At 50.9% G+C, this 22132-nt stretch overlaps 1 protein-coding gene across 5 annotated transcripts in view; it reads left to right on the top strand.

Moving 5' to 3' along the window:
• The window catches only part of DPF3 (double PHD fingers 3), a 307659-nt gene that overhangs the window by 246182 nt on the left and 39345 nt on the right, over positions 1–22132 (top strand). For 3 of the 5 annotated variants that reach the window (XR_007911682.3, XR_007911683.3, XM_089322284.1), the window contains one exon: positions 4199–5966. The exons of the other annotated variants lie outside the window; for them this stretch is intronic. Coding sequence is in view for 1 of the 3 variants with exons in the window: in XM_089322284.1 (XP_089178410.1) it covers positions 4199–4248 (50 nt within the window). In the remaining 2 variants the exon portion in view is untranslated. Of the gene's footprint in view, positions 1–4198; positions 5967–22132 lie in introns of those variants that run through there. 5 annotated transcript variants of the gene reach the window in all.

The raw sequence follows: 22132 nt of genomic DNA, 5'->3' as shown, positions 1-22132 counted from the left end.
TGGCCTCTTCTTTTTTTTTTTTTTTTTAAAGATTTATTTATTTATTTGGAAGACGAGTTACACAGAGAAGAAGAGGCAGAGAGAGAGGTCTTCCATCCACGGGTTCACTCCCAATTGGCCCATACGAACTGGTGCCCATACGGGATGCCGGCACTGCAGGCAGCGGCTTTACCCGCTATGCCACAGTGCTGTCCCCTGAAGATGTCTTGAGCAAGATCAGTAAAAGGCTTGGCGGTCTTTTCTTCAACACTTCATTGTGTTAAGAGGAGGTGTTTGATGCTGCAAAACAAACACAGATTTAGGAAAGGAAACTGATTACACGTGAGAAGCCCATGGAGAAAGAGGACTGTCCAAGTCCTGAGCTTGTAGAAAGAACTAAAGTTGAGCGTCCTTCATGGCCATTGTGTTGGTGGAGGCAGTGGGGACAGTGAGGTGGCAGGGAGTGAGCACTGGGGGCCCTGGTTTGGTTGCCTGCTCACGTGCTTCTAATTGTAAGCCATTAAATCATATGAAACTGATGTGCTTAATAAAAGTGAGATCTGACCAGCTACTCAAAATAACAACCAACAAAGGCCACTGTGCTTGACCGATTTGCTAAGTAACGGAGAAGGGTGGGAGATCCCTAACGGAACTGAAGGATTAGCTAAAAAGCATTGACTTGGATTTTCAAAGGATCACCGACACTGGCCTCAAGCAATAACTAAGTCCTATGTATAAAAAATTTAAATCATCTCACAGTTATAAGAAACAAAAATAATACAAAGAATTCCCATATACCCTTTACTTAGATTCTCCAAAACAACCATAGTAAAATGGTCACAATTTGGAAATTAAAATTGTTGCAATACCTACAGGCTATGGACCTAATTCAAATTGTGCCAGTTGTCTCGCTGATGTCCTTGTCTGGTCCAGGATCCAATCCAGGATCACATGTTGTATTTAGTTGTCACGTCCTCTTCAAGTCTTTCAATATGGCATAGTTAGTTCCACAATCTGTCTTTGTTTTTTTATAACTTTGATACTTTTTAAGAATATTTGCTAGTCATTTCATAGAAAGCCATTCAGTTTAAGTTTGTGTATTGTTTCCTAGTGGTGAACATGAGGTTGCGCATTTGTGGTAAGAATGTCACACACATGATGTTGTTTTTCCAGGGCATTCTAGCAGAAGGTGTGTGATTGACTTATCCCATTACTGGTGTCTTGTTTGGCCTTGCAGCTGAGGTTTTAGCCTAGTATTTCTATAGACTTTGGGTGGTAATGTTTTCATTCCATATCCCTTTGTTCACTTGGTGGCTAGAGATCAAGTCATAACATTATGCATATGGCTGCTTAGCCCTGTGAGAGAGAATGCAATTAAACATGGGCCAATGGATTTATTGGCTAATGGATTTATTTATTATCCTGGTGGTCAGTCTAGGTATTCACAACTAGGTAAAAACGTGTGAGAGCTCTCATGGGGGTAGTGTGTGATTATTTTTGCTGTAGATCACAGTAGACAAGAGGATTTTCTTGGAGAAAGCCCATCCAGTCAACAAGGAATTCTAGACTGACTATTGCTCTTTAATCTGTAGGCAAGAATGTCTGTTATCAGAGAGAGTGGACACAGAGTTGAACAATAACCAAGGCTGGCAGTCACAACCTGGTCTATGTAAAATGACAAAAATCACAATTTTAAAACATATTCTGAGCCGGCACTGCGGCTCAATAGGCTAATCCTCCACCTTGCGGCACACTGGGTTCTAGTCCCGGTCAGGGCACCGGATTCTGTCCCAGTTGCCCCTCTTCCAGGCCAGCTCTCTGCTGTGGCCAGGGAGTGCAGTGGAGGATGGCCCAAGTGCTTGGGCCCTGCACCCGCATGGGAGACCAGGAGAAGCACCTGGCTCCTGCCATCGGATCATGTGGTGCGCTGGCCGCAGCAGCCATTGGAGAGTGAACCAACGGTAAAGGAAGGCCTTTCTCTCTCTCTCTCTCTCTCTCTCACTGTCCACTCTGCCTGTAAAAAATAAAAATAAAAAAAACATATTGTGTCATACTTTGTTCCTGCCAGTAGAGTACAGTTCTTGTCCCAACGCATTATCATTATTTATAGTCTTTCTTAGATGGACTGTGTGTTTCTTGAGGGCAAAGGTGATGCCACTCATGTCCCTCAAACAGTGCCCGACACCAAACATGCTATACTTATTGGTTCACATAAACTGGGAGCTGAACAGTGTTTCTGAGCTAACTCATGGGATCTTATGCATAATGCATAGGATTCATCATCCTGTGCATAATGGATGCTCACCAGTATGGGGGAAAGAAAAGTTGAACAAGTGCTCCTTTGGGCACAGCAGCCTGTGGTCAACTCAGAGTGGATAGGTGAGAGCCAGGGGGCAGTGAAGGGTTGGTGAGGGTGGAAGGAAAGAGAGTTTGTGTGGGGAGACAGGGGTTGGTGGAGGGGACAGGTGACCATGTGTAGAAGAATGGACACCTAAGCCTTCTTGGTTGCTTAGAAAGGAAGAGACCAGAACATAGCAGGACATTGCTTGTGGCCTGCTGTTGGCCCTGCCTGAGGAAGCAAAAGAGAACATGGAGGTTAAAAGTGCAAAGTTGGGAGTGGACCAGCTATTTTCAAGTGGCTTAAATCAGGCAAAATAATGGTAATAATAATAATAGTAATAGGGTACCTCTGTGTGTATGTGTGGAGGGGTGGGGGTAGAAATTTGCAGAAAGTGAAAGGACCTGGAGGTACGGTTAAGAGAGCCTCACCAAGAGTGAGGTGACATCTGGCCAGAAGGCTCGGGGTGCTGGGAGAAGGACAGAAAGATTGCTGGCGGGATGCGAAACGGTGACTGCTGCCCAGCAAAAGGACAATTGCAGGCGCTCTGTAGGAGACCAGGCGAAAGGCCACATCAATTCTGTCACTCACACGAAGGAGCCAGAGAGATGATTGGTGGTCTGGAGAAGAGGAGCACGAGGGAGGAGGAGGGAAGCCAGGCCAGGGGTGCTGGGACGTGCAGGTCAGAAGGGTGAAAGAGGGAGGGGGGGTGGCCAGGGAGGCAAAGGGCAGGTGCAGGTGGCAGCCAGGCCCACGGCTACCTTCCTTTGGAAGAGCCTCAGTCTTGGAGGTGCATCTGATCCAGTCCTGTGCACCTTGCCCACGAGTGATGCCGTGGGTACTGGGAAAGGCGAGGGAAGGGGTGGGGCTGCGGCTTGGAAGGGACTGAGCTGCTCATCTGACTTGGAGCTGTATTCCCTGCTGGCTTGGCCTGGTTCCATTTAGGCCCCTTCTTCCTGCCTCCCTCGCGGTCAGCTCGGTGTGATCGGGTACTGTTGAGCATCCGTCTCCGCCCTGAGGAGCTGCTTCTGGGGTGAAATGTGGGAACACTTGCTTTTCTTGCTGATTTCTTTGTACCAACTGCTTCTTGCCAAAGACCAAAACACCTCGGCAGATTTCATTTCAGCTAGAAGCAAGGATGGCCCTCGGGCCAAAGGGCCCACCTTGTTTGAGCTGCCACCAGGGTCCAAGGCCAACACTTGGGATGCCTGGGATCAGTGAGGGACTGCAAAGGATCTCTTGGCTTAGCTATCTCTGCAGTGAATCCTGGCAGCTTTGAGTCACAGGGGCAGGCGGAGGTGAGGGGGGGTCTATGTGTGTGTGTGTGTATGTGAGAGAGAGAGAGAGAGAGAGGAGAGAGAGAGAGAGGAGAGAGAGAGAGAGAGAACAGTGCCCTTTTGACCTTCGGCCAAATGGGACATCAGTTGGGGTTTTCTGTGACTGCAGCTGGCCCTGGTCCACTCATTTCCACTTAGGTGACGGGCAGTTATATTGCATCCTAAGGGTGCTTTCTGGGTATTTTCACATAGTGGAAAGATTCCATTTGTTTGGTTTCCAAGCGAAGAAAGGAGAAAAATAAAGATCTTTGTGAACGCCCGGTTCTGCCGGTTCTGCACCTAGGCCTGGAGTCCAGCTCTGCTCAGTGGCAACTGCCCCCTGCCACTGCAGTGTTCCAGGGACCAGACACAGGCCTGGTCCTCGCTGCCCGGAGCCGTGGCCTCGTTAGCTTGGCAATTAATCGGTGGTTTCCTTTCTTTCTTTTTGTGTTTTCAATTTTCATTTCATTTCCGCCGCCCCCTTAATTTGAGTCTTTCTTTTTTGTAGGGACTGGTTCCGTGTTGTTGTTTTTTGTTTTATCTTTCGTTGCCTTTCCCTCTGCAGTCAATGCAAGGCCCCGGGGACTCCGCCATGCTTCAAGCAAGCCATGTTGAAGAAGGCGAAGAGAAGCCACCGCGACTGGCACCTCCTCCTCCTCCACCTCCTCCTCCTCCTCCTCTTCCTCTTCCCTTACCTGGCCCCTCCTGTGCGTGTGTTTCAGCCAACACAGGAGTCTGGAGTGTGGGAAATCCTCCGGCACGACTCAGCTCGGCCCAGCAAAGTCTCGGGAATGGCCTAAGTTTGTGCAATAAGAAGATTTTTTTTTTTCCTTTTTAAAATTCTTCATTACCTTTTCTTTAAGTGTCTGTGAGAAAGCACCCAGGTCAGACTGGAATTTGTTCTACGATAGAAGTAACTGAACACAAACTGACAAAAAAAAAAAAAAGAGTTAACTATTTTATTTATTTCAATATTTAAAGGAAAAGAGTGCTAATGGAGCACACTATTTTTGTTGAAAGTATCTTCTACTTCAAAAGTTAAAAGCAATTTTGTGAAGACGTGAAATCAAAAGAGTACTTAATGTAAAATAAAGACTGCCTATTAACGCTAAGGAAAAATACCCCACGTTTTTAAATAAGAAAATAAAGATCAACTCTGCTCTCTTGGGCTTTCTGAAAAGCCACTCATGTATGTGCTTTAGGTATGTTCATTTCTGCGAGTTGGATGTGGTAAGTGAGCAGTGACCGTTTCCCCACCCCCTCCTGGAAAAGCCTGTTGAACGTGATGATGCTTCATGATTATGTACCAAGATTTGACTGAAATAAATTAGCCACATATGAGCAGTCTCCCGCCCCCGCTGTCCCCTCACCCCAACCAAGCCCCCGTCTTTATCTGGATGTCCAGAAGCAGTGGCCTCCTGCTTCTCATGTCTGCTGAGGCTTCGTTCAGAAAGGAATCCTACCCAGTGATGGAATCTGTCTCTGCACGGTGCACAGGATTCAAACCTAGGCAGCTTGGTTTAAAATAGTGTAGTGAAGAGGAAAACAATTTTTTTGCAAACATTAAGCATCGGCGAGATGACATCACTTCAGCTACCCTGTGACTCCTAGAGGAGGAGTTTGGCTAAGGCAGCCTCCAGCTGAGCTGGCTTGGGGGCCCGAGATTCTAGAACTGGCCCCGTGGGCTTGGAAGGCTGAACTGAGATGATGGAACCGTCAAGTTCAGTTGCTGGTGGGGGTCCAGGAGGGAGGCACGTATTCTGACGTGCCCATTGGTGGCCGTGCTGGTGGACACGAGCGAGACACGGACGACAGGTAATTCCGTGTCTCCGGTCAGTGACAGACCTGGGTTGATGGGCTGGGCCCCTGGGCAGGTCTCCTGTGTCCTTCAGTCTCCCTCCCTTGTGAGCAGAGTCTCCAAGACCCATGGGTGTGACCCAAGGCTGCATATTGTTGCCAGCGGCAGGCTCTTGAGTCCCAGTGTAACAGAAATGATTCTGAGACCCCTTCTGCCTTTGCAAGGGGAGGGTGAGTGGACGCAGACGTCCTGCCAGTCCTTTCAGGTTTCCAGACCTGGCGGGGTGGGGCCTGGGGGTACAGGTGGAAGGGGAGGAGATACCAAGAGTGTCTTTGTATTCTTCTGTAGTCCCTTTCTGTGACATTTTCTGGTAGAAAATGTCCCTTGTCAGAATGCTAAGAATGACAGTAATCATTTCTGTCCAACCAACTCCCACAAGTCACCAAAAGTGTAGAATTGTGATAAAGCTTCACGTAATAGAGGGTTTGTACCAAGTTGGTATAAGTTTCTGTTAAATAAAAGTCTGTTTGCAATGCTCCCTTAGCATCTCTGTACAGTTTGCTTGCCATACCAACCGCCTCCTCCGGGAGATCAGCTTCCAGGCGCCGTGTGGAAGGAACTCCTGGAAGGATCCTGCCCCCCTTGCATGCCCAGGGCCGTGGGACTCTGTTGTTTGATTTAGATGCCCAGTCTAGAGCAGCAGTGGCCACTGGCTCTGCTGCCATGGAAAGTGAACTGGGCCCAGCATCTGCTGTCTGAGCCCAGCTAGCTCTCACCCCACCATCCCACTGCTGCCGTTGCCTTCCCCATGGTCAGAGTAGCTCTACCGAAAGCCTGGCTAGGTGTATAGACTTCATGGAGCTGTTCCGTGTTCCCGGCACGCCCATGCTAACGCAGATTGAGCGTCTGTTTTTTGGAAAGAGATGGGTGGTTAGCATTTCCGTTGCTGCAAGATGCCGTAGGTGTAGCCTTTCCAAGCTGCCAACTGGTGCAGCTTGAAGCTAGCACCCCTCTGGTAGACTTTTTCTTGTGTGTGGAAATGGACAGGCTTCGCTAAAGGATCTCAGAGTTGGGTGGAACAGCCTGGAAGGACAGGCCATGTCTTGCCCTCTGAGTGTCGCCAGCCCCACTGGGACCAGGTGGGAGTGGAAGGTGACATTGCCATGCTGCTGCTAGGGGGCTGCTCTGTTCTAGAATGAATGTCGCATGAGACTTTCATTACGGACTGGGCAAGTTTCCTAGCAATAAATAGGACATTCTTTTGGAATTATTTTTTCCCCAATATGGTCTCTTCCTTAGGGTTTCCTCACTTCATTTTGTTGTGGTAAAACATAAGGAACATGCACCGTACCATTTTACTTATCTCCAATGCACAGTTCTTCGGCATTCAGGACATTGACACGGCTGTGCAACCACTACCACCATGCATCTCCAGAACACCCCCATTTTCTCCGGCCTCAGCGCTCTGCACCCTTCAAACACCCTTCAGCCCTCCCCATCTGTCCTCCCTCCAGCCCCCCAGAACCACTGCTGTACTTTCTGGTCCCCAAGTATCATGTGAGTGAAATCACGGTGCTTGTCCTTATATATATGTATTTTATATATATATATATATATATATATATATGTATATATATAATTATGTTTAATAGCGTGGAGATTACTCTGTGTTGTTGCATGTGTCAACATCTTTTTTGAAGGCTGAATAATAGTTCCTTGTCTGTATAAACCGCATTTTGTGATCCATTCATGTGTTGGTGGAAACTTGGAGTGAAGAGGAAGTTTGACACATTGGTTGCATACTACCCTTTTCCTCTAGGGACTCAAAACTTGAGACGTTAGACCCAATTTGAGGTCACCAGAGGACTGAATATCTTCTTTGGTGGGGAGGGATTGCACCTGGACTCCCTCCTCTGACTTGCCCTAGAAAAGGATACCCTGATTCTGGTGGATAAACATCCTCTACCTGAAGTGTGTTTGCTCCTGATGAATGCTGTCTTTGTAGGTATTTATCTTTGGGCTGCTTATAGGGACACAAGGTCTGGCCTGGAGCTGTAAGAAAGAAATTCAGAAAGTTCAAGGGAAAAATGGAATTAAAAGACTAATTCATTTTGATGCTAAAAATTCCTGAAATTGTAGATATGCAAGGCATTCAACAAGTCCATGGAAGTGTATATTATAAACAAATGCATGCATTTCAAAAAAATTTTTTGCACCCAAATCAGCTTATCTTTTAAGTCCATTTTCCATCAACTTCTTGAAGCACCCTCGTGATATCCATGTAAATCACAGAGGAGACCCAGGGTAATCGGACGTCCTCAGTGGCCGCCCACGAGGGAGAGACCACCTCTCACAAGTGTCTCATGATGAGTTTGAGTTTATTTGCCAGGAGTGGCTGTGCTTTCTGTCGGTGGGTGGCCACCAAGAGTGGGGGGAAAAGCACACCTGAGCCAGAGAATGAGAGAAAGAAATCACTTTCTAGATGCAGTTGGAAACATATTTGTTTCTACAAAGGGCTGGCTCTGAGATTGAACTCCAGATGCCCACAGAGCAGGTATCTGTAGCGCACCAGGTGTGAGAAAAACAAGTGTCAGAGAGAAGGGACACAGCCCTTGCTGCCTTGGGTCTCAGGGAGACCTCAGGAATGGTGGGGCAGGCACCCTCGATGCTACTTGCAGGAATGCGGGCCCAGGGCTTCTAGGTCTTGGCTTTCAAGAGAGGCCAAAAATTCAAGAATTTGCTAAGGTCTCCTCATTGAAAAACGTTGGTAGTAAATTAAAAACAAACACTGAGGTTGACTTCATGTGGACTAAACCGAGCATGAGTGGGCACCAGACAAATGCGGATGGCTCTGGGACAGCGTTCGCCAACGGCTGCCCACTAGGTAGGGTTCAGGCTGAGGCTGGGATGCTTTGACCAAAATCCCTCCTAATGGTGTTCCTTGTCTTCACCCGTGTGTGCACCTGCTGGTAGCCTGACTTAGCCCTGCTGTGTGGTGGGAAGGGGCCCCGGGGCTGGTCTGTGGATGGAGCTGGGTCATTTATGCAGCACATTAGGGATTCAGGATAAGGGTCCAGGAGAAAACAACATGCCCACCCAGTCCCTTTCCCTCTGCCTGTACCTGGAAGGCCTCCCCTTTGAAGCTCTGGGTAGAGCTATATAGTTAGGAAACAGTCTCTTTTATTCTGCTTTGTTCTTACTGCTTACAACTTATACTAGACTCGCATTCCTTTTACCTTTTTTTTTTTTTAAGATTTATTTATTTATTTGAAAGAATTACAGAGAGAGAGCGAGCCATTTTTCATCTCCTGGGTCATTTCCCAAATGGTCACAATGGCTAGAACTTTGCCAGGAGCCTGGAACTCCATCTTGGTTTCCCACATGATGCAGGGGCCCAAGTACTTGGGCCATTGTCTCCCCCTTTCCAAGGCATATTAGCAGGGAGCTAGATCAGAAGTGGAGCTGGCCGGCACCGTGGCTCACTAGGCTAATCCTCCACCTTGCGGCGCCGGCACACTGGGTTCTAGTCCCGGGCGGGGCGCCGGATTCTGTCCCGGTTGCCCCTCTTCCAGGCCAGCTCTCTGCTGTGGCCAGGGAGTGCAGTGGAGGATGGCCCAAGTGCTTGGGCCCTGCACCCCATGGGAGACCAGGAGAAGTACCTGGCTCCTGGCTTTGAATCACTGCGATGCGCCGGCCGCCGCGGCCATTGAAGGGTGAATGAACGGCAAAAAGGAAGACCTTTCTCTCTTTCTCTCTCTCTCTCACTGTCCACTCTGCCTGTCAAAAAAAAAAAAAGTGGAGCAGCTAGGACTTAACCTGGTGCCCACATGGAATGCTGGCATCAGAGGCGGTGGCTTAACCTACTGCACCACAATGCTGTTCCCTTACCTTTCTTTTCTAAGAACTCCAAATCACTCCATAGAACTAGAGTTGATTTGAATTTTATTCTATATTGAAACCAGCAAATTCAGAACTTCCTTTGATATATATATATATGTGTGTATTTCCAGAATTTTTGTTATTTCGATTTGTTTGAAAGAGAGAGAGAAAGAGAGAGAGAGAAGCCAGGTGGAAGCCAGGAACGCAGAACTAAATTCAGGTCTCCCATGTAGGCTGCAGGGACCCAAATACTTGAGCTATAACTGTTGCCTCCCAGGGTGTGCCTTAGCAAGTTGATATCCCAAGTAGTTGCTTAACTGCTGCATCCCAATACCCACCCCTGAATTTGTCTCCCAAATTATTCTAGGGGAATTGCATCTTAGCAGGGGACAGTTTGTAAGAGTTAGATTGGTTTTTAAGTGTGCAAGCACCACTCACTTGAGTCAGGGGTGTTTTCTTGGCATGGGGAAGAGGTTATTCTGAATAAGGAATCAATTGTCATCATTTATAAAGGGGGTGAGCAAGGTTTTCTGATAGGAAATACTTCCTCTTTTAGGTGTTGTTGCAAGCCAGATAGCCATCGCCATTACTCAAGCCTGGGCTGTAGTATGAAAACAGCCGTATACAGTGTCTGTGTGAGGCGGGTATGGCATGGTTCCAAAAACTTTATTATCAAAATTAGGCAGCGGCCGGCGCTGCGGCTCACTAGGCTAATCCTCCGCCTTGGCACACCGGGTTCTAGTCCCAGCTGGGGCGCCGGATTCTGTCCCAGTTGCCCCTCTTCCAGGCCAGCTCTCTGCTGTGGCCAGGGAGTGCAGTGGAGGATGGCCCAGGTGCTTGGGCCCTGCACCCCATGGGAGACCAGGAGAAGCACCTGGCTCCTGCCATTGGATCAGTGTGGTGCGCTGGCCACGGCGGCCATTGGAGGGTGAACGAACGGCAAAGGAAGACCTTTCTCTCTGTCTCTCTCTCTCTCTCACTGTCCACTCTGCCTGTCAAAAAAAAAAAAAAAAAAAAAAAAAAAAAAAAAAAAAAAAAGGCAGCGTGCTGGATTAGGCCTAGGGGTCATAGTAGAGAGTATTACACAGTTAAGTTTGGGGTGGGTGGCACTGTTTCAGGCATTTTGCACCCTCAGGCCTGAGGAAAGAATCTCACATCTCCAGGAGGAGGTCAAGAGGTGCACTTCATTGTTGGTACTGAAAGCTGCTTAGAGCCTGTTTGCAAAAATGTGTGAGAGTCCAAAAAAAAAAAAAAAAAAAAAGGCATCGAAGTCTCAGAAGGCTCTCCACAAGCTTTTGCAGTGTTGGTGTTGAGTTCATGCTATGGTAGTGTAATGTTTACCGACCGTCGCTGAGAATAACCCAGCCACGCAAAACAGTGACTCACCGAGAGCATGACCATGCATATCATTCGCCTGTAGCAGCTGAGTGTTTGCTTTTAATTCTAGATGGAGAGAGAGAGAGAGAGAGGAGGTGAGAGAGTGCTCTCATCCACTGGTTCACCCCCCAAATGTCCACAGCGGCAGGACTAGCCCAGGGTGGAGCCGAGGGTCAAGAACTCCATCGTGGGTGGCAGGAAGCCAGTCCCTTGAGTTATCGCTGCCGCCTCCCAGGGTCTGCAGGAGGAATCACCCAGGCATTCTGATATGGGACACATGCATCTTAACTGCAGGCCAAGCGTCCCCCATTGTTTTTAGGTCTGACAAAAGGCAGGTGGCTCCTGTGGGTTAAGTGAACACAGAAAAGTCGAGTTTCATCTGTGTGAGGTCCATGATGAAGGGTGTTCTGGGTGCCCAGCTTGGGAAGCGTGGAGCTGCTGCAGTTAAAGAAATGGCGCCTTGTTGGTGAGCACTGATTCTTCAGTGGCTGTGGGTCCTGGAAATTGCCAATCATGGGATGCCCTGACATCCATTTCTTTGCAAGAATGCAAATGGCTGTGGTTGTATTCAGAATCACGACACTTCCCCCAGCTTCTTCTTTTACCTCCCAAACCAACTGGTGAGAGAGACAGTTTGCCTCCCTGGGTGTTGGAGAAGGTTCCTGACACCAGGGCTAGTACTGAACTGAAATCTTCTTACTAATGAAGCTGAGATGAGCCTGCACAGTGACGTAGGAGGGGTCATGTTAGGTGGAAGCAGTCGTGCTAAAAATGGAGACGAGACACTCTTTTGCCATTACTGGATGATGTGCAGGTGTTTTGAGAGAATACATGACTCTTCAGACCACAGGTACCGTTTAGTGGGGTTTATTGCTAATTTCCCCAAGTTAACTCCATGTTTTTTAAAGGGGTCAGTGCTTAGGGTCCACATGTTCAGCTCGGTTCACGCTCACCCTGTGATCACATCTGAGGCCACCCAGAAATCCATTTTCAGGGAGGAGAGAGATTTTGCAGACTGCAAATGAGATCCTTCTGGGTGTTGTATTTTCCATAAATGTGGTGTGAGCTGCCCACACCCCTTGACTAAGCCTGGGCTTTTCTTACTTCAGAATAGGAAAGACTTTGTTGAGAGGTGATGATGGTGGTCACTAGTGAGTGAGCACCAGTCGCATTGATCCTAAATCATGTCCTCATCTAGTGAGGCGTGATGATCCCTCAGACGGATCTGGAGGTCTGAGGGACACCAGCTACAGGGCCCTTCTGCCGTCACTCAGGAAGCATGATACCAGGTAGTATGAGATGGAGAACCACGTGCAGGGACTTGGGGGTAACTCTGCAGCCCCATGTAGTACTTGGCAGCAGTGTGTGCAAGAGAACCAAAAAGACTGTGGAAACACTGCAGAGAAGATCATTAACAAAGCGTTGAGCGGGGTGGACAATCAGCTCTTCAGGGAAGGTTTGCAGATTTAGGTTGGTTCGAGCTGGGGGAGACTGGGGTCACTTGATAGCTGGTGTCATTGAGGAAGAGACCCCACCAGGTGCTTTTGACGTTTGGAGAGGATAGGAGAAGCACTGTGGAGCTTAGACCGAGTTAGAAAACTTCTGACCCCAGGAATGTTGAGCTACTGAGACTGAGAGGGAATCACCACCAGCCAGGCACATCACCTTTGTGGAGTCTAGCCCTGCCATGCTTTGAATTATAGCTGCAGAACCTGCAACGTTGGTAGCTAACCCGACGCCAAGGAATGGGGTGACACGGGGAAAGCCACTTTCATGAGTGCGTGTCACTAATGAACACGACACTTCTTGCCTTGCACCATTTATTCTGAAGCAAGGTCCCAAGACTTTGTTGACTTCTGTTGCTTTGATGGCATGAGATGTCAGATGGAAAGTGGAGGCAGTGGCAGGAGACAGAGAAGCAGCAAAGATGTGAGGAACAGGGAGAAGCATTGGTAAGGGGCAGCATGGCCCAAGGCCACCAGGAGGAAGTCCTCCTGCTGGGGACTCCACGGGAATCCGTTCCAGTTCTCATCTCATTGGATACCGCCACATCCCACACCATCCTCGGTGCGTGGACTTCACTAGTGCCTGTAGGACTCTCGATACCAGTCTCAGCTTGATTTGGGTTGAACAGACTCCCTGGTATTCCTGTCGCCTTCTGTCTTCTCACCAACATTAGTGGGGGAGGAAAGAACTTATTAGCAAAGTTAATTAGTTAACTTATCATATATTTGACAAAAGTTCTGCTCGGGAAAAGAAATAACATTCTTTCTGAAACTTAGGGAAGAATGCCCATAGGGTAGTTTTGCTCTGTGTTTGATTTAAAGCGGCAGCAGGGGTTGTGCTACTTTTGCTGTGTGATGTAAGCTTTCTGTGGACCAGACATGCAGCAGAGACTGGGGTGGAGGTAACTTGAATAAGGAAGAGTGATGGCTGAATCGCTGGCAGGAGCCTTTGTGCTGAAGCTTTTGCTCACCTGAGTTATGGGTTCAGGGAGAGTGGGCAGTTTGTAACCCTAAAAACTTCCTTGGTTGCCTCCCCAAATGGCAATCATTTGTTCATAATTGAAAAATAGGTAAATATGTTTTGACCACATGCTGTTACTCTGTGTAATGACCCCCCAGTTATTGGTTTGCTTTATGCCACTGATGGAGAGATCAATAATTTATGCAGTGCCTTCTGTGTTGCAGCGTGGTGTGGGTTTTTACAGGGAAGCAAAGAATTGGAAGAGACTTTTGGGGGATACTTTCTGTGTGCTAATTAGTGAGTCTAGCCTGTTTATAGAGGATGACTTGGTAAAGCCATAGAGCAGCCCTTTCGGGTCAAGACCTGAAATCCTCCAAAGTCCAAAACAGTCTGAGTGTTTACACAATGCTGAAAAATGTCTAGATTTTGGAGCAGTTTGGATTTCAGATTTTCCGATGAGAGATGCTCAACAGGTAAAAATCTGTGCAGATATTTCGAAGTCTTAAATAATCCACAATTTGAGACGCTTCTGGTCAAGCATATCAGATAAGCTATATTCCTGCCTTGCATCATGGACGCTGAGGTTCAGGGAAGGGGAGCTGACTAAGGTAGCAGTGACGGCTGCTAAGCTCTGGATTTTTCCATTGAGAGATTTGCTGGCTGTAAACCCCTCTTTCTCCATTGTGTAAAACATCTTGGGGCCGGCGCTGTGGCTCACTTGGTTAATCCCCCGCTTGCGGCGCCGGCATCCCATATGGGTGCCAGGTTCTAGTCCCGGTTGCTCCTCTTCCAGTCCAGCTCTCTGCTGTGGCCCAGGAGGACAGTGGAGGATGGCCCAAGTGCTTGGGCCCTGCACTCGCATGGGAGACCAGGAAGAAGCACCCGGCTCCTGGCTTCGGATCGGCACAGCGCTGGCCGTAGTGGCCATTAGGGGAGTGAACCAACGGAAGGAAGACCTTTCTCTCTGTCTCTCTCTCTCTCACTGTCTATAACTCTACCTGTCAAATAAATAAATTAAAAAAATATCTTGAGGAGGAGAGACAGGAGCTTCTCATACTTTCCAAGCCAAGTCTGTTTATAGCAAAGGTGCCAATTGGTGCAAAAAGCGAGTGCAGACAGGCCCAGCGAGGGGAGCTCCCTGTGCAGGTTGGAGTCATGGGGAGACCTCCTAGATGGATGAGCAGAGCTGGGTTGGATGGAGAGAAGGCAGGAGGCTGAGAACAGCAGGCAGTGCCTGAGCAAAGCCCTCGAGGTGTGCATGGGCGCAGTGGGTCTGCAGCCAGACCTCAAGAGGAGTCCGTGGGAGGAAGGTCGTAGGCTGTGGCAAGGAGCAGCGTGGATGTATGCGTGGTGGCCCTGTATGGGAAGTAGGGAGCCATGGTGAGCCCTAGAGCACGGGATGGCCCTGTGAGCATGTCTACACAGGGCAGGAGGCTCGGGTTCACCTGTTCTTCCTCGCGGGGCTGGCTCTGGTCCTGTCGTGGCTGTGGGGTCCCAGCCCCTCTAAGCAATGAGCATTCCTTTTAGTGGACAGACCCATTGCTCCTGTCTTCTGTGCAGCCCTCGTCCCGCTGGTGAAAGTGCCAGACCTGGTAGCTGCTGACCCCATGAGCATGTCCCACCCCCATTATCCTGAAGCCAGAGAGACTGCGGTGACAATTCCTGCAGCTCTGCAGCGAGGAGTGTGCGTGTCCCAAGAGGCTGGGGGACCCAGAGAGCTTTAGACCAGAGTGGCCAATTTAAATATGGGATCAGCATCTATGGTTGTCTTCCTACAGGTTGGAACGAAGGCTTCTTTTTGTAAAAGTACCCTTCAGACTGAGGGTCATTTAAAAACAAAATGTATTTTATTTATTTGAAAGAGTTGCAGGAAGAGGGTAAGAGAGAGAGAGAGAGAGAGAATTTTCCACCTGCTGTTCACTCCTCAAATGGCCACAATGGCCCGGGCTGGGCCAGGCCGAAGCCAGGAGCCAGAAGCTTCATTGGGGTCTCCCAAGCACTTGGGCCATCTTCTGCTGCTTTCCCAGGGGCACTAGTAGGGAGCTGGATCAGAAGTGGAGCGGCCTGGACTGGAACTGCTATGCTACAACACTGGCCATGCTGATGGGTCATTGAATGTGATGTGAGGAAAAGAGGAAACAGGTCCGGGTGTTGACCGTGGCCTTCGTTTGGGTGTAGATGCTCTTTGTGGTCTGATTGTCTGGAGGTCTTTAGGTGACTACGTCTCGGAGGGCTGGAAGTCCTGCGCTTGAAGGCCCTAAGTTCTCACTTTCGTTTCTATCTCTTCTCTGTTCTCACCTGGCTTTGTTGATGACTTCTTTGCTGGAAGTGGTGTAGCCGTGTGGAGATCGTGAGTTGAAGGAATACAGGCCCTTTCTGCAGAGTGGCCAAGAGGGGCCAGCACTCCCGCCACGCTAGGTCATCGTCACGGCCCTCCCTGTGTGAGCTCTTCGGTGGCCCTGTCAGGAGTTGTTGTCCCACGTCCCACTCAGCAGACAAGTAGATCAACACCCACAAGAGTTAAGCCACTTGGTCAGAGCTAGCTGTGCCGATGTGATAGGGTCCCGCTGGTCCCCAAGTCTTCTTCCAGGGGCTTCCATCAGTGCACTTGCCACTGCCTGGGACTTGCTCACTGTGCTCAGTGACAACGGTCTGGGCTTGGGCATGGCTGACAGTGGCAGAGCACTGGACAGAGAAGCCTGTTTGACAGCATGGAGCTGACGCCACAGCAGGCAGAATTCCATCTGCCCTTGGAGGGAAGCAGGAGCGGTTGGATGTGGGCCTCTGGATCAACCCTGCTCCTCCATCACTTAGGCAGCCCTGTGGCCTTGTTCAGGGCTGTCTCACCAAAGCCCCCCAGGTTCCCAGTCTGCCTTCCCCTGAGATGTTCTTGCATGAAGGGCCTGCAGAACGTTCATGGAAAACACAGATCGTGAGCAAACTGTGCAGGGAATTCAATTTTTTTGCATCAAAAGAAATTTTTCATTCCTTCCACTTTCCTATGAACTTTTCCAAGCCTCCTTTATAGATCTGGTACAGCCAGGGCCGGGGAGGTGGGGGGCAGTGTTCTGTGTCTGTTTTCTGCCCCCGCCCATGTCCTCCACCTGCTGACTCCAAATGTCACCACGTGATCTGCAGCAAGCACCCCGGGCCTGCCTCTGATGGCCCTGGGAGGGCTGTGGCAGGCAGCCCCCATGGCTGACTTGGCCGGGCACGGGCTGCAGAGCTTGGCTTAAAGGCAATCGCTGCCCAGTGATTGGCACAGGGAGAGAGATCTCGCCCCCCTCTCGAGTTTCTCCAGCATTAATTCCAGGAAACTCTCTGCAGCTCCTCTCCCCGCCCCCACTGGCCCTTCTGGTCTCAGCTGTGCTAATCACAGCTCATTTCTCCTGCATGCCTCATTTGGGGGAAGAGCGCTCCAGGGCTTCCAAACGGTGAGAAGGGAAAGTGAGGACAGAGGGCAGGATGAGTCAGCCCCCAGCAGCCCTGAGCCCCGGGGAGGGCCCCCTCTCCCTGTCTAGTTCCAGGGCTTACTGGGGAGAATTCCCCGGGGCTCTGCCTCTGGATCAGGTGGTGTGAGCTCTGTCTCAGGGAGAGAAAGGGAACCAGGCTGTCCATGTGCCAACTACGCCTCGGTTGCCTGGGGGAATCTCTCCCATCATTGTCACATGGGACAATGCTGGGAGGTAGAGGATGGCCCCATTTCACAGCTGGGGAACTGAGGTTGGGAAAGGTTAAGTCACATGCCCACGATCAAATGACTAAGTCTGTTTGCCTTCCAAGACTGGGCTCTCTCTCCTTTTGACCATTGCCCAGAGAGTATAGGACCCCTCGTAGACCTTCTCTCTGCCCCTTTAAGACAAGCACTGCTGCTTACTCGTGTTCTCTCATCAGCTTCCCCAGGCGAGCCTGACTTTTCCTGCAGGAACAAGAGGTCCTCAGGGCCCTGGGAGATGCCCTCCTGGCTGTGAGTCCTGGTGTCCCTTGGCTGGACAGGACTGTGGGTTGAGCCAGGTGCTAAGGAGCCCGGGCTTTCCAGCCAGGGCAAACCTTGCAAAGAGCCAGCCGCCCGGGCCAGGCCCCTCCTTGTCTGGGCAGGGCTGCCATGGTGGCTGCGACTGAGTCGGGGTTGGGGGTGGGGACCGAGAGCCCTGCCTCACTCCCGGGCGGGGGCCTCTGCAGTTCCCCAGGTTTCTTTGCTTCTCGTTACCTTATGTCAAGGCTGCACCGGCATCCGCTGGCCAGCGCAGTGTCCATCTCGGTGAAGAATGAATCCAACCTGGTCTGAGTCGGATGTTCTCTGGGGCTCCGGGGCGCCATTTTGGTGAGAATGGGACAGTGGGAAACAAACCAGTTCTTCATTCCACCTCTCACACACTTGCCTTCCTGCCTTGTCCCCATTGCCCAATTGCTGGAGCGCATCTGAGAGCAGTCCCCTCTCTGTAGAAGCTGCTGGAGCCACCTCTTCTGGAAATGTCCCCCTTCCAGGAGCCTGGGAAAGGAATGAGCCAGGCGCGGGGCAGGCCGGCCCGGGTGTGTTTTGGCCCCAGGCTTTCTATGTGGAGTCATCCTTCCGGAAGGCAGGGACAGGGGTAGGGGGCAGTCAGCTGCCAGCAGGCCTAGGGCTGTTTGCCATGGAGGCTGCAAAGGAGGAGGAAGAGGGGGGAAGGGGGAGGCCGAGGTTTAGACCCCCTGCCCTCTCTCTCAGGTGCCAGGGCCAGTGGGAGAAGGCGTAGGGGCCCTGGGCGGAGCCCCGGCTCTGGCACACCTTGCCCTGTGGCCTTGGGGCCTCAGCTTCCGGGGCCTGGTTTCCGCCTGTGTGTGAGACAAAGGAGGGTCATCACGATTCCGTGTGCCCCGTGTGCCGCAGGAGCCGCATCTGGGCGCATCCGGTGGGGAACCCGCCCGGAGAAGCGGGTTGCGCTGTAGCCAGGGCTTCCGGAAGGCTGGTTGTGGAACTACCGGAGCGGCTTCAGCGGTGATGCCAGCAAGGACTGTGGGGCAGAGAGGGCGTTTTCTATCCGAGACTTCATAAAGTTCGTGGGAAATGAAATTAAAAGATAAATTTAACTTGGTGCAAAAAAATTTTAAATCCATGCAGATAAGGGGGGGTCTTCAAAGTGGTCATGAAAACGCAGAGTAAGAAAAGCTGCACGGATTTCACAGATCTTTTGCATCAGAGCCAACTTATCTTTTAAATCCATTTTCCACGAGCTTTTTGAAGCCCCTTCGAATACTCCTTCCCTGCCCCGAGACAGATACCCCTCTGTCCTGTCCACTGCACTCGGTGCCACCCACCTCTTGCCCCGTGTGAGAGCAGGTGGAGAACAGGCATGGTTAGAACCATGTGGGCGCCTGTGTGGATGGAGGGCACCTGGAGGGCACATGCCTGTGGAGAACACTGGTCTCTCCCACCTCTGGCTTTGTGGGCTCCGGCCCCATCGCCCCATGGGCTGGACAGCTTCCAGGCGAGGCTGTGTTGGTCACAGGGGCTGCCTTGTCCTTGGCTACGATGCAGAAAAGAAGGAGAAAAGGGAGACACAGGTGAGTCATTGCCAAGTTCTCAGAGCTCCCTGGGGCTGCACAGGCCCCCGTGTCTGGCTTCCCAGGGGAGTGCTGTCTTCCTAGAAGGCCCTCTTCCACCAACCCCTTTCTCCACTTTCGGTGCCAGGGAGCGCATTAACTGCTTTACCTTTTAAGTTGTTCCAGTTCATCACCTTCAGCTCTGTAGGGGTGGGGTTTGGAAGTGACCTTGACCTGTGATTTTGCCATGGGCTCATTTGGGGAGTGGCTTTAATCCGGGATCCTGGATTGACTTCTCCCTCATCCCCACACCACCTTCTGAGCCCTGGTGCTTTCCCCAGGATAGCCTGGAGTGTGGCCCAGGAGCAGCAGGGGAAGCAGGCTGTCCAAATGAGCGGGCAGGCGTCTTCTGCCCCAGCCATGCGGCGAGGGAGGCCACCAGCCAGCCCGAAGCCCAGTGTCCTCTGGAGGGCTGCTCTCAGCCCCTTGGCCTCCTGTGTCAGCGGTGGGTGGCTCCCAGCTGCCTGCTGCCTGTGGCTGAGCGGCGGAGTGGTTCCCCACAGGGATGTTGCAATTAGACGTGGGTGTGCACCTGCCTCTGCCAGCCCCTTGCTAGGTTGCCTAGAGCTTTCCTGAGCTTCGGCAAGAATAGCCCAGTCACAGACTATCTTCAGGGCTGCAGGAGGAAGCGTGCTCCAAGTGTCTCCACCAGAGGTTGCACACACTAAGTTGTAGCCGTTCGTTTGACTACCACTGAACCCCTCCAGGGATGCATCACAGGGTTGTGATTTGGAGTCTTTATAAGCATCTGGCTTGAATTCTGCTTGTGTCTCCTGAATGAGCGAGGACTCGAATCTCTTCCTGGTTCTTATTCTCTTACCCGTCCACGCCCGCTTCCTTCTTCTTTGTCTCCCTTCTTCCTCCTCTCCCTTTCTTTCTCTCTGCGCTCAGTAATCAGGACTTGTGATGGCCTCTTTGATTTACTTATTCATGATCTGAAGTGCATGCTGGCAGTTTCTAAAGCTGGTGCCACCCAGCTAATTTCCTGCTTGCTGTGAGTTCTACCTCCCTGCCTCCGTGGAGACACCACAGCCATCCAATCAAAGGGCCCCCCTTGAGGCTGGCAGGGTCCCTGCGACCCCTGGAGATGGAAATGTGCCCACAATGATCCTGTGCCGTCTTGGACCTTTCTTGTCCTCTCTTTTTTGGGTTCCTGAACATCATGGCAAATAGATGAGTGTGGAGTTCTGGGAGAGGCTGTGCTGGGCGTACTGTTGGGAATTAGGAGTGATGATCGTTAGAGGGAGTGGGAGAGGAGGAAGACTCAGCCAAGGAGACTGAGTGGGGGCAGTGTGGGAGACAGGGGAGCCAGGAGTGGGTGGAGGAGAGAGAGTGTAGAAAGGAGGGACTGGAGGCTCACTGCAAATGTGCTGAGAGGAGGAGCAGGGCTCTAGGGCACTCCGTGGGGAGGATGCTCAGTCCGGAAGTGTCTCTTTGAAAGATGGGAGCTTTTAAGCATAGTGGGATGCTGGCAGGGGGGTCTGCGAGGCAGAGGGAGATGGATGACGCAGAAAGGAATCCAGGCAGGAGAAAAGTTCTGAGTGTGAGAAGTTGGGATCCTGGCACCCGCAGGGTAGGCGCTGGGACCGTTCATTCCTGGTAATGGCATGGGGACAGGTGTGGGAAGCCAAGCGGAGGTGGCACAGAGAAGCTGAGATGGTTTTATTCTGATTGCTCATGTGTTTTTCCACTGAAAAAAGGAGAGTGTGAGGAAGGGAGAAGCAGTATGGGAAAGACAGCGAGGCGCAGCCGAATGATTTGGCCAGGGAAATACAGGGCACTGCCAAGGTGTGTGGTCAGCATTTGAATGGAGATGGATTGGCGCGGGGTGGATGTTTCTCTGTTTGGTACAGGTGCAGAATAGGTGGGGAGTTAGGATTAACTGCAGTCTGGAGAAGTAGGAAAGATGTATGCTGGGGTGTGATTTTTAAGGATGAAAATGGGATAGAAGATGAGTGCCTGAGAAGCAATGATGTGAAGAGAACCAGTGGGGGCTCCCCCACAGGCTGCAGGCTGGTGGTGTCCGCCCTACGACCCTCAGTATGTTAGGGCCAAACTGGTGACTACTAGCTGCCCCCTTTTGCTTTGGGCCTGGAAACTGTTCCTCTTAGTAGTGGAATAGACACTAAGATAGGAAATGGCAGAAAGCACCGCTTACGCTTACTTACTCCATTCATCATTCAATGAGTGCCGTTTAATCAGATTGCAAAGATATTCACGTGTTCACGATGGCATGATGGGAACTAAGTCAGAAATCTTTCCTGCCCTGCTTGGAGCAGTCCCAGCGACACTGGGTGGGCACTTGTATTTGCTTTGCATAATAAAGAGGAAGCGTTCCCAGTGCTTTTTCCTCTACGAGGCCCCATCTCGGGGAGAGGGTGTATGTTCCTTGTCTCAAGCTGCCGAGGCAAAGCTCAGGCCTCCTGTTTCTGTGTGAGGCCCACAGGTCTCTGGCAAACAACACTGTTGTCAGGAAGACAGCTCGTGCCTGGACACCGGCCAGTTGGAATTGATGTCCTTTGCATCCGACATCACAGGCCTGTCTGAAACACTTAGAGGCTGTTGACAATGGGCTGTGAGGTTGAGAGAGACACACAGAATTTCTGGGAAGGGGAATAGAGGTTTGGTACTGAAAGAAAAAAAGTGGTCAAATTTGTCTTTTTTTTTTTTTTTTAAGTGTTTTCCAGCCTAGCGCGCAGCGGCACCTCCCCCATCACCTTGATCCTCACACTGGAAAGAGGAGGGAGGCAGGAGTGATTTTCGAGCCCTCGTTGACCAAAGTGGAGTTGCCCATGAGCCCCTGTGCCTGCTGAGAGGCAAGAGCCTCAGAGAGGCCGGAGGGCGGAGCGTCTCCAAGTGTGGCCCCAGGGTCACCTGCACTGGGCTGTAGCTGAATAAGCAGATTCCCACCCACTCAGGGGCTGGGGAGCATGTTTAAAACATATCTCCTGGTTATTATTTTTTTTCTAAGATTTTTATTTACCTGAAACACAGAGAGTGAGAGCGAGAGCTCTTCCGTCTGCTGGCTTACTCCCTACCTGGCCACAGTGGCCTAGGCTGGGCCAGGCTGCAGCCAGAAGCCTAGAACACTATCCAGGTCTCCCTCGTGGGTGGCAGGGACACAAACACTTGGGTCGTCTTTCACTGCTTTCCCACATGCATTGGTAGGGAGCTGGATTGGAAGCAGAGCAGCTGGGACTTCAGCTGGTGCTCCTATGGGATGCCAGTGTTGCGGGTGGCAGTTTAATCCACTGCACCACAACTGGCCAGCTCCTCCCTGTGGTGGTTCTTACACACTGGGGCACCTGAACGGTGTTGTTATAGGTAGGGGAAATGGGACTGCTTCTTCCACCCTGACACCTTTGTTCTCCAAAGGAAGAATTCCCCATTCCTCAA

This window comes from Oryctolagus cuniculus, chromosome 20 (genome assembly GCF_051225735.1).
Source record: "Oryctolagus cuniculus isolate XC-2025 breed Fujian yellow rabbit chromosome 20, ASM5122573v1, whole genome shotgun sequence".
Classification (NCBI taxonomy): domain Eukaryota; kingdom Metazoa; phylum Chordata; class Mammalia; order Lagomorpha; family Leporidae; genus Oryctolagus; species Oryctolagus cuniculus.
Note: the sequence above shows the minus strand (reverse complement) of the source record. Positions and strands in the feature narration are given on the sequence as shown.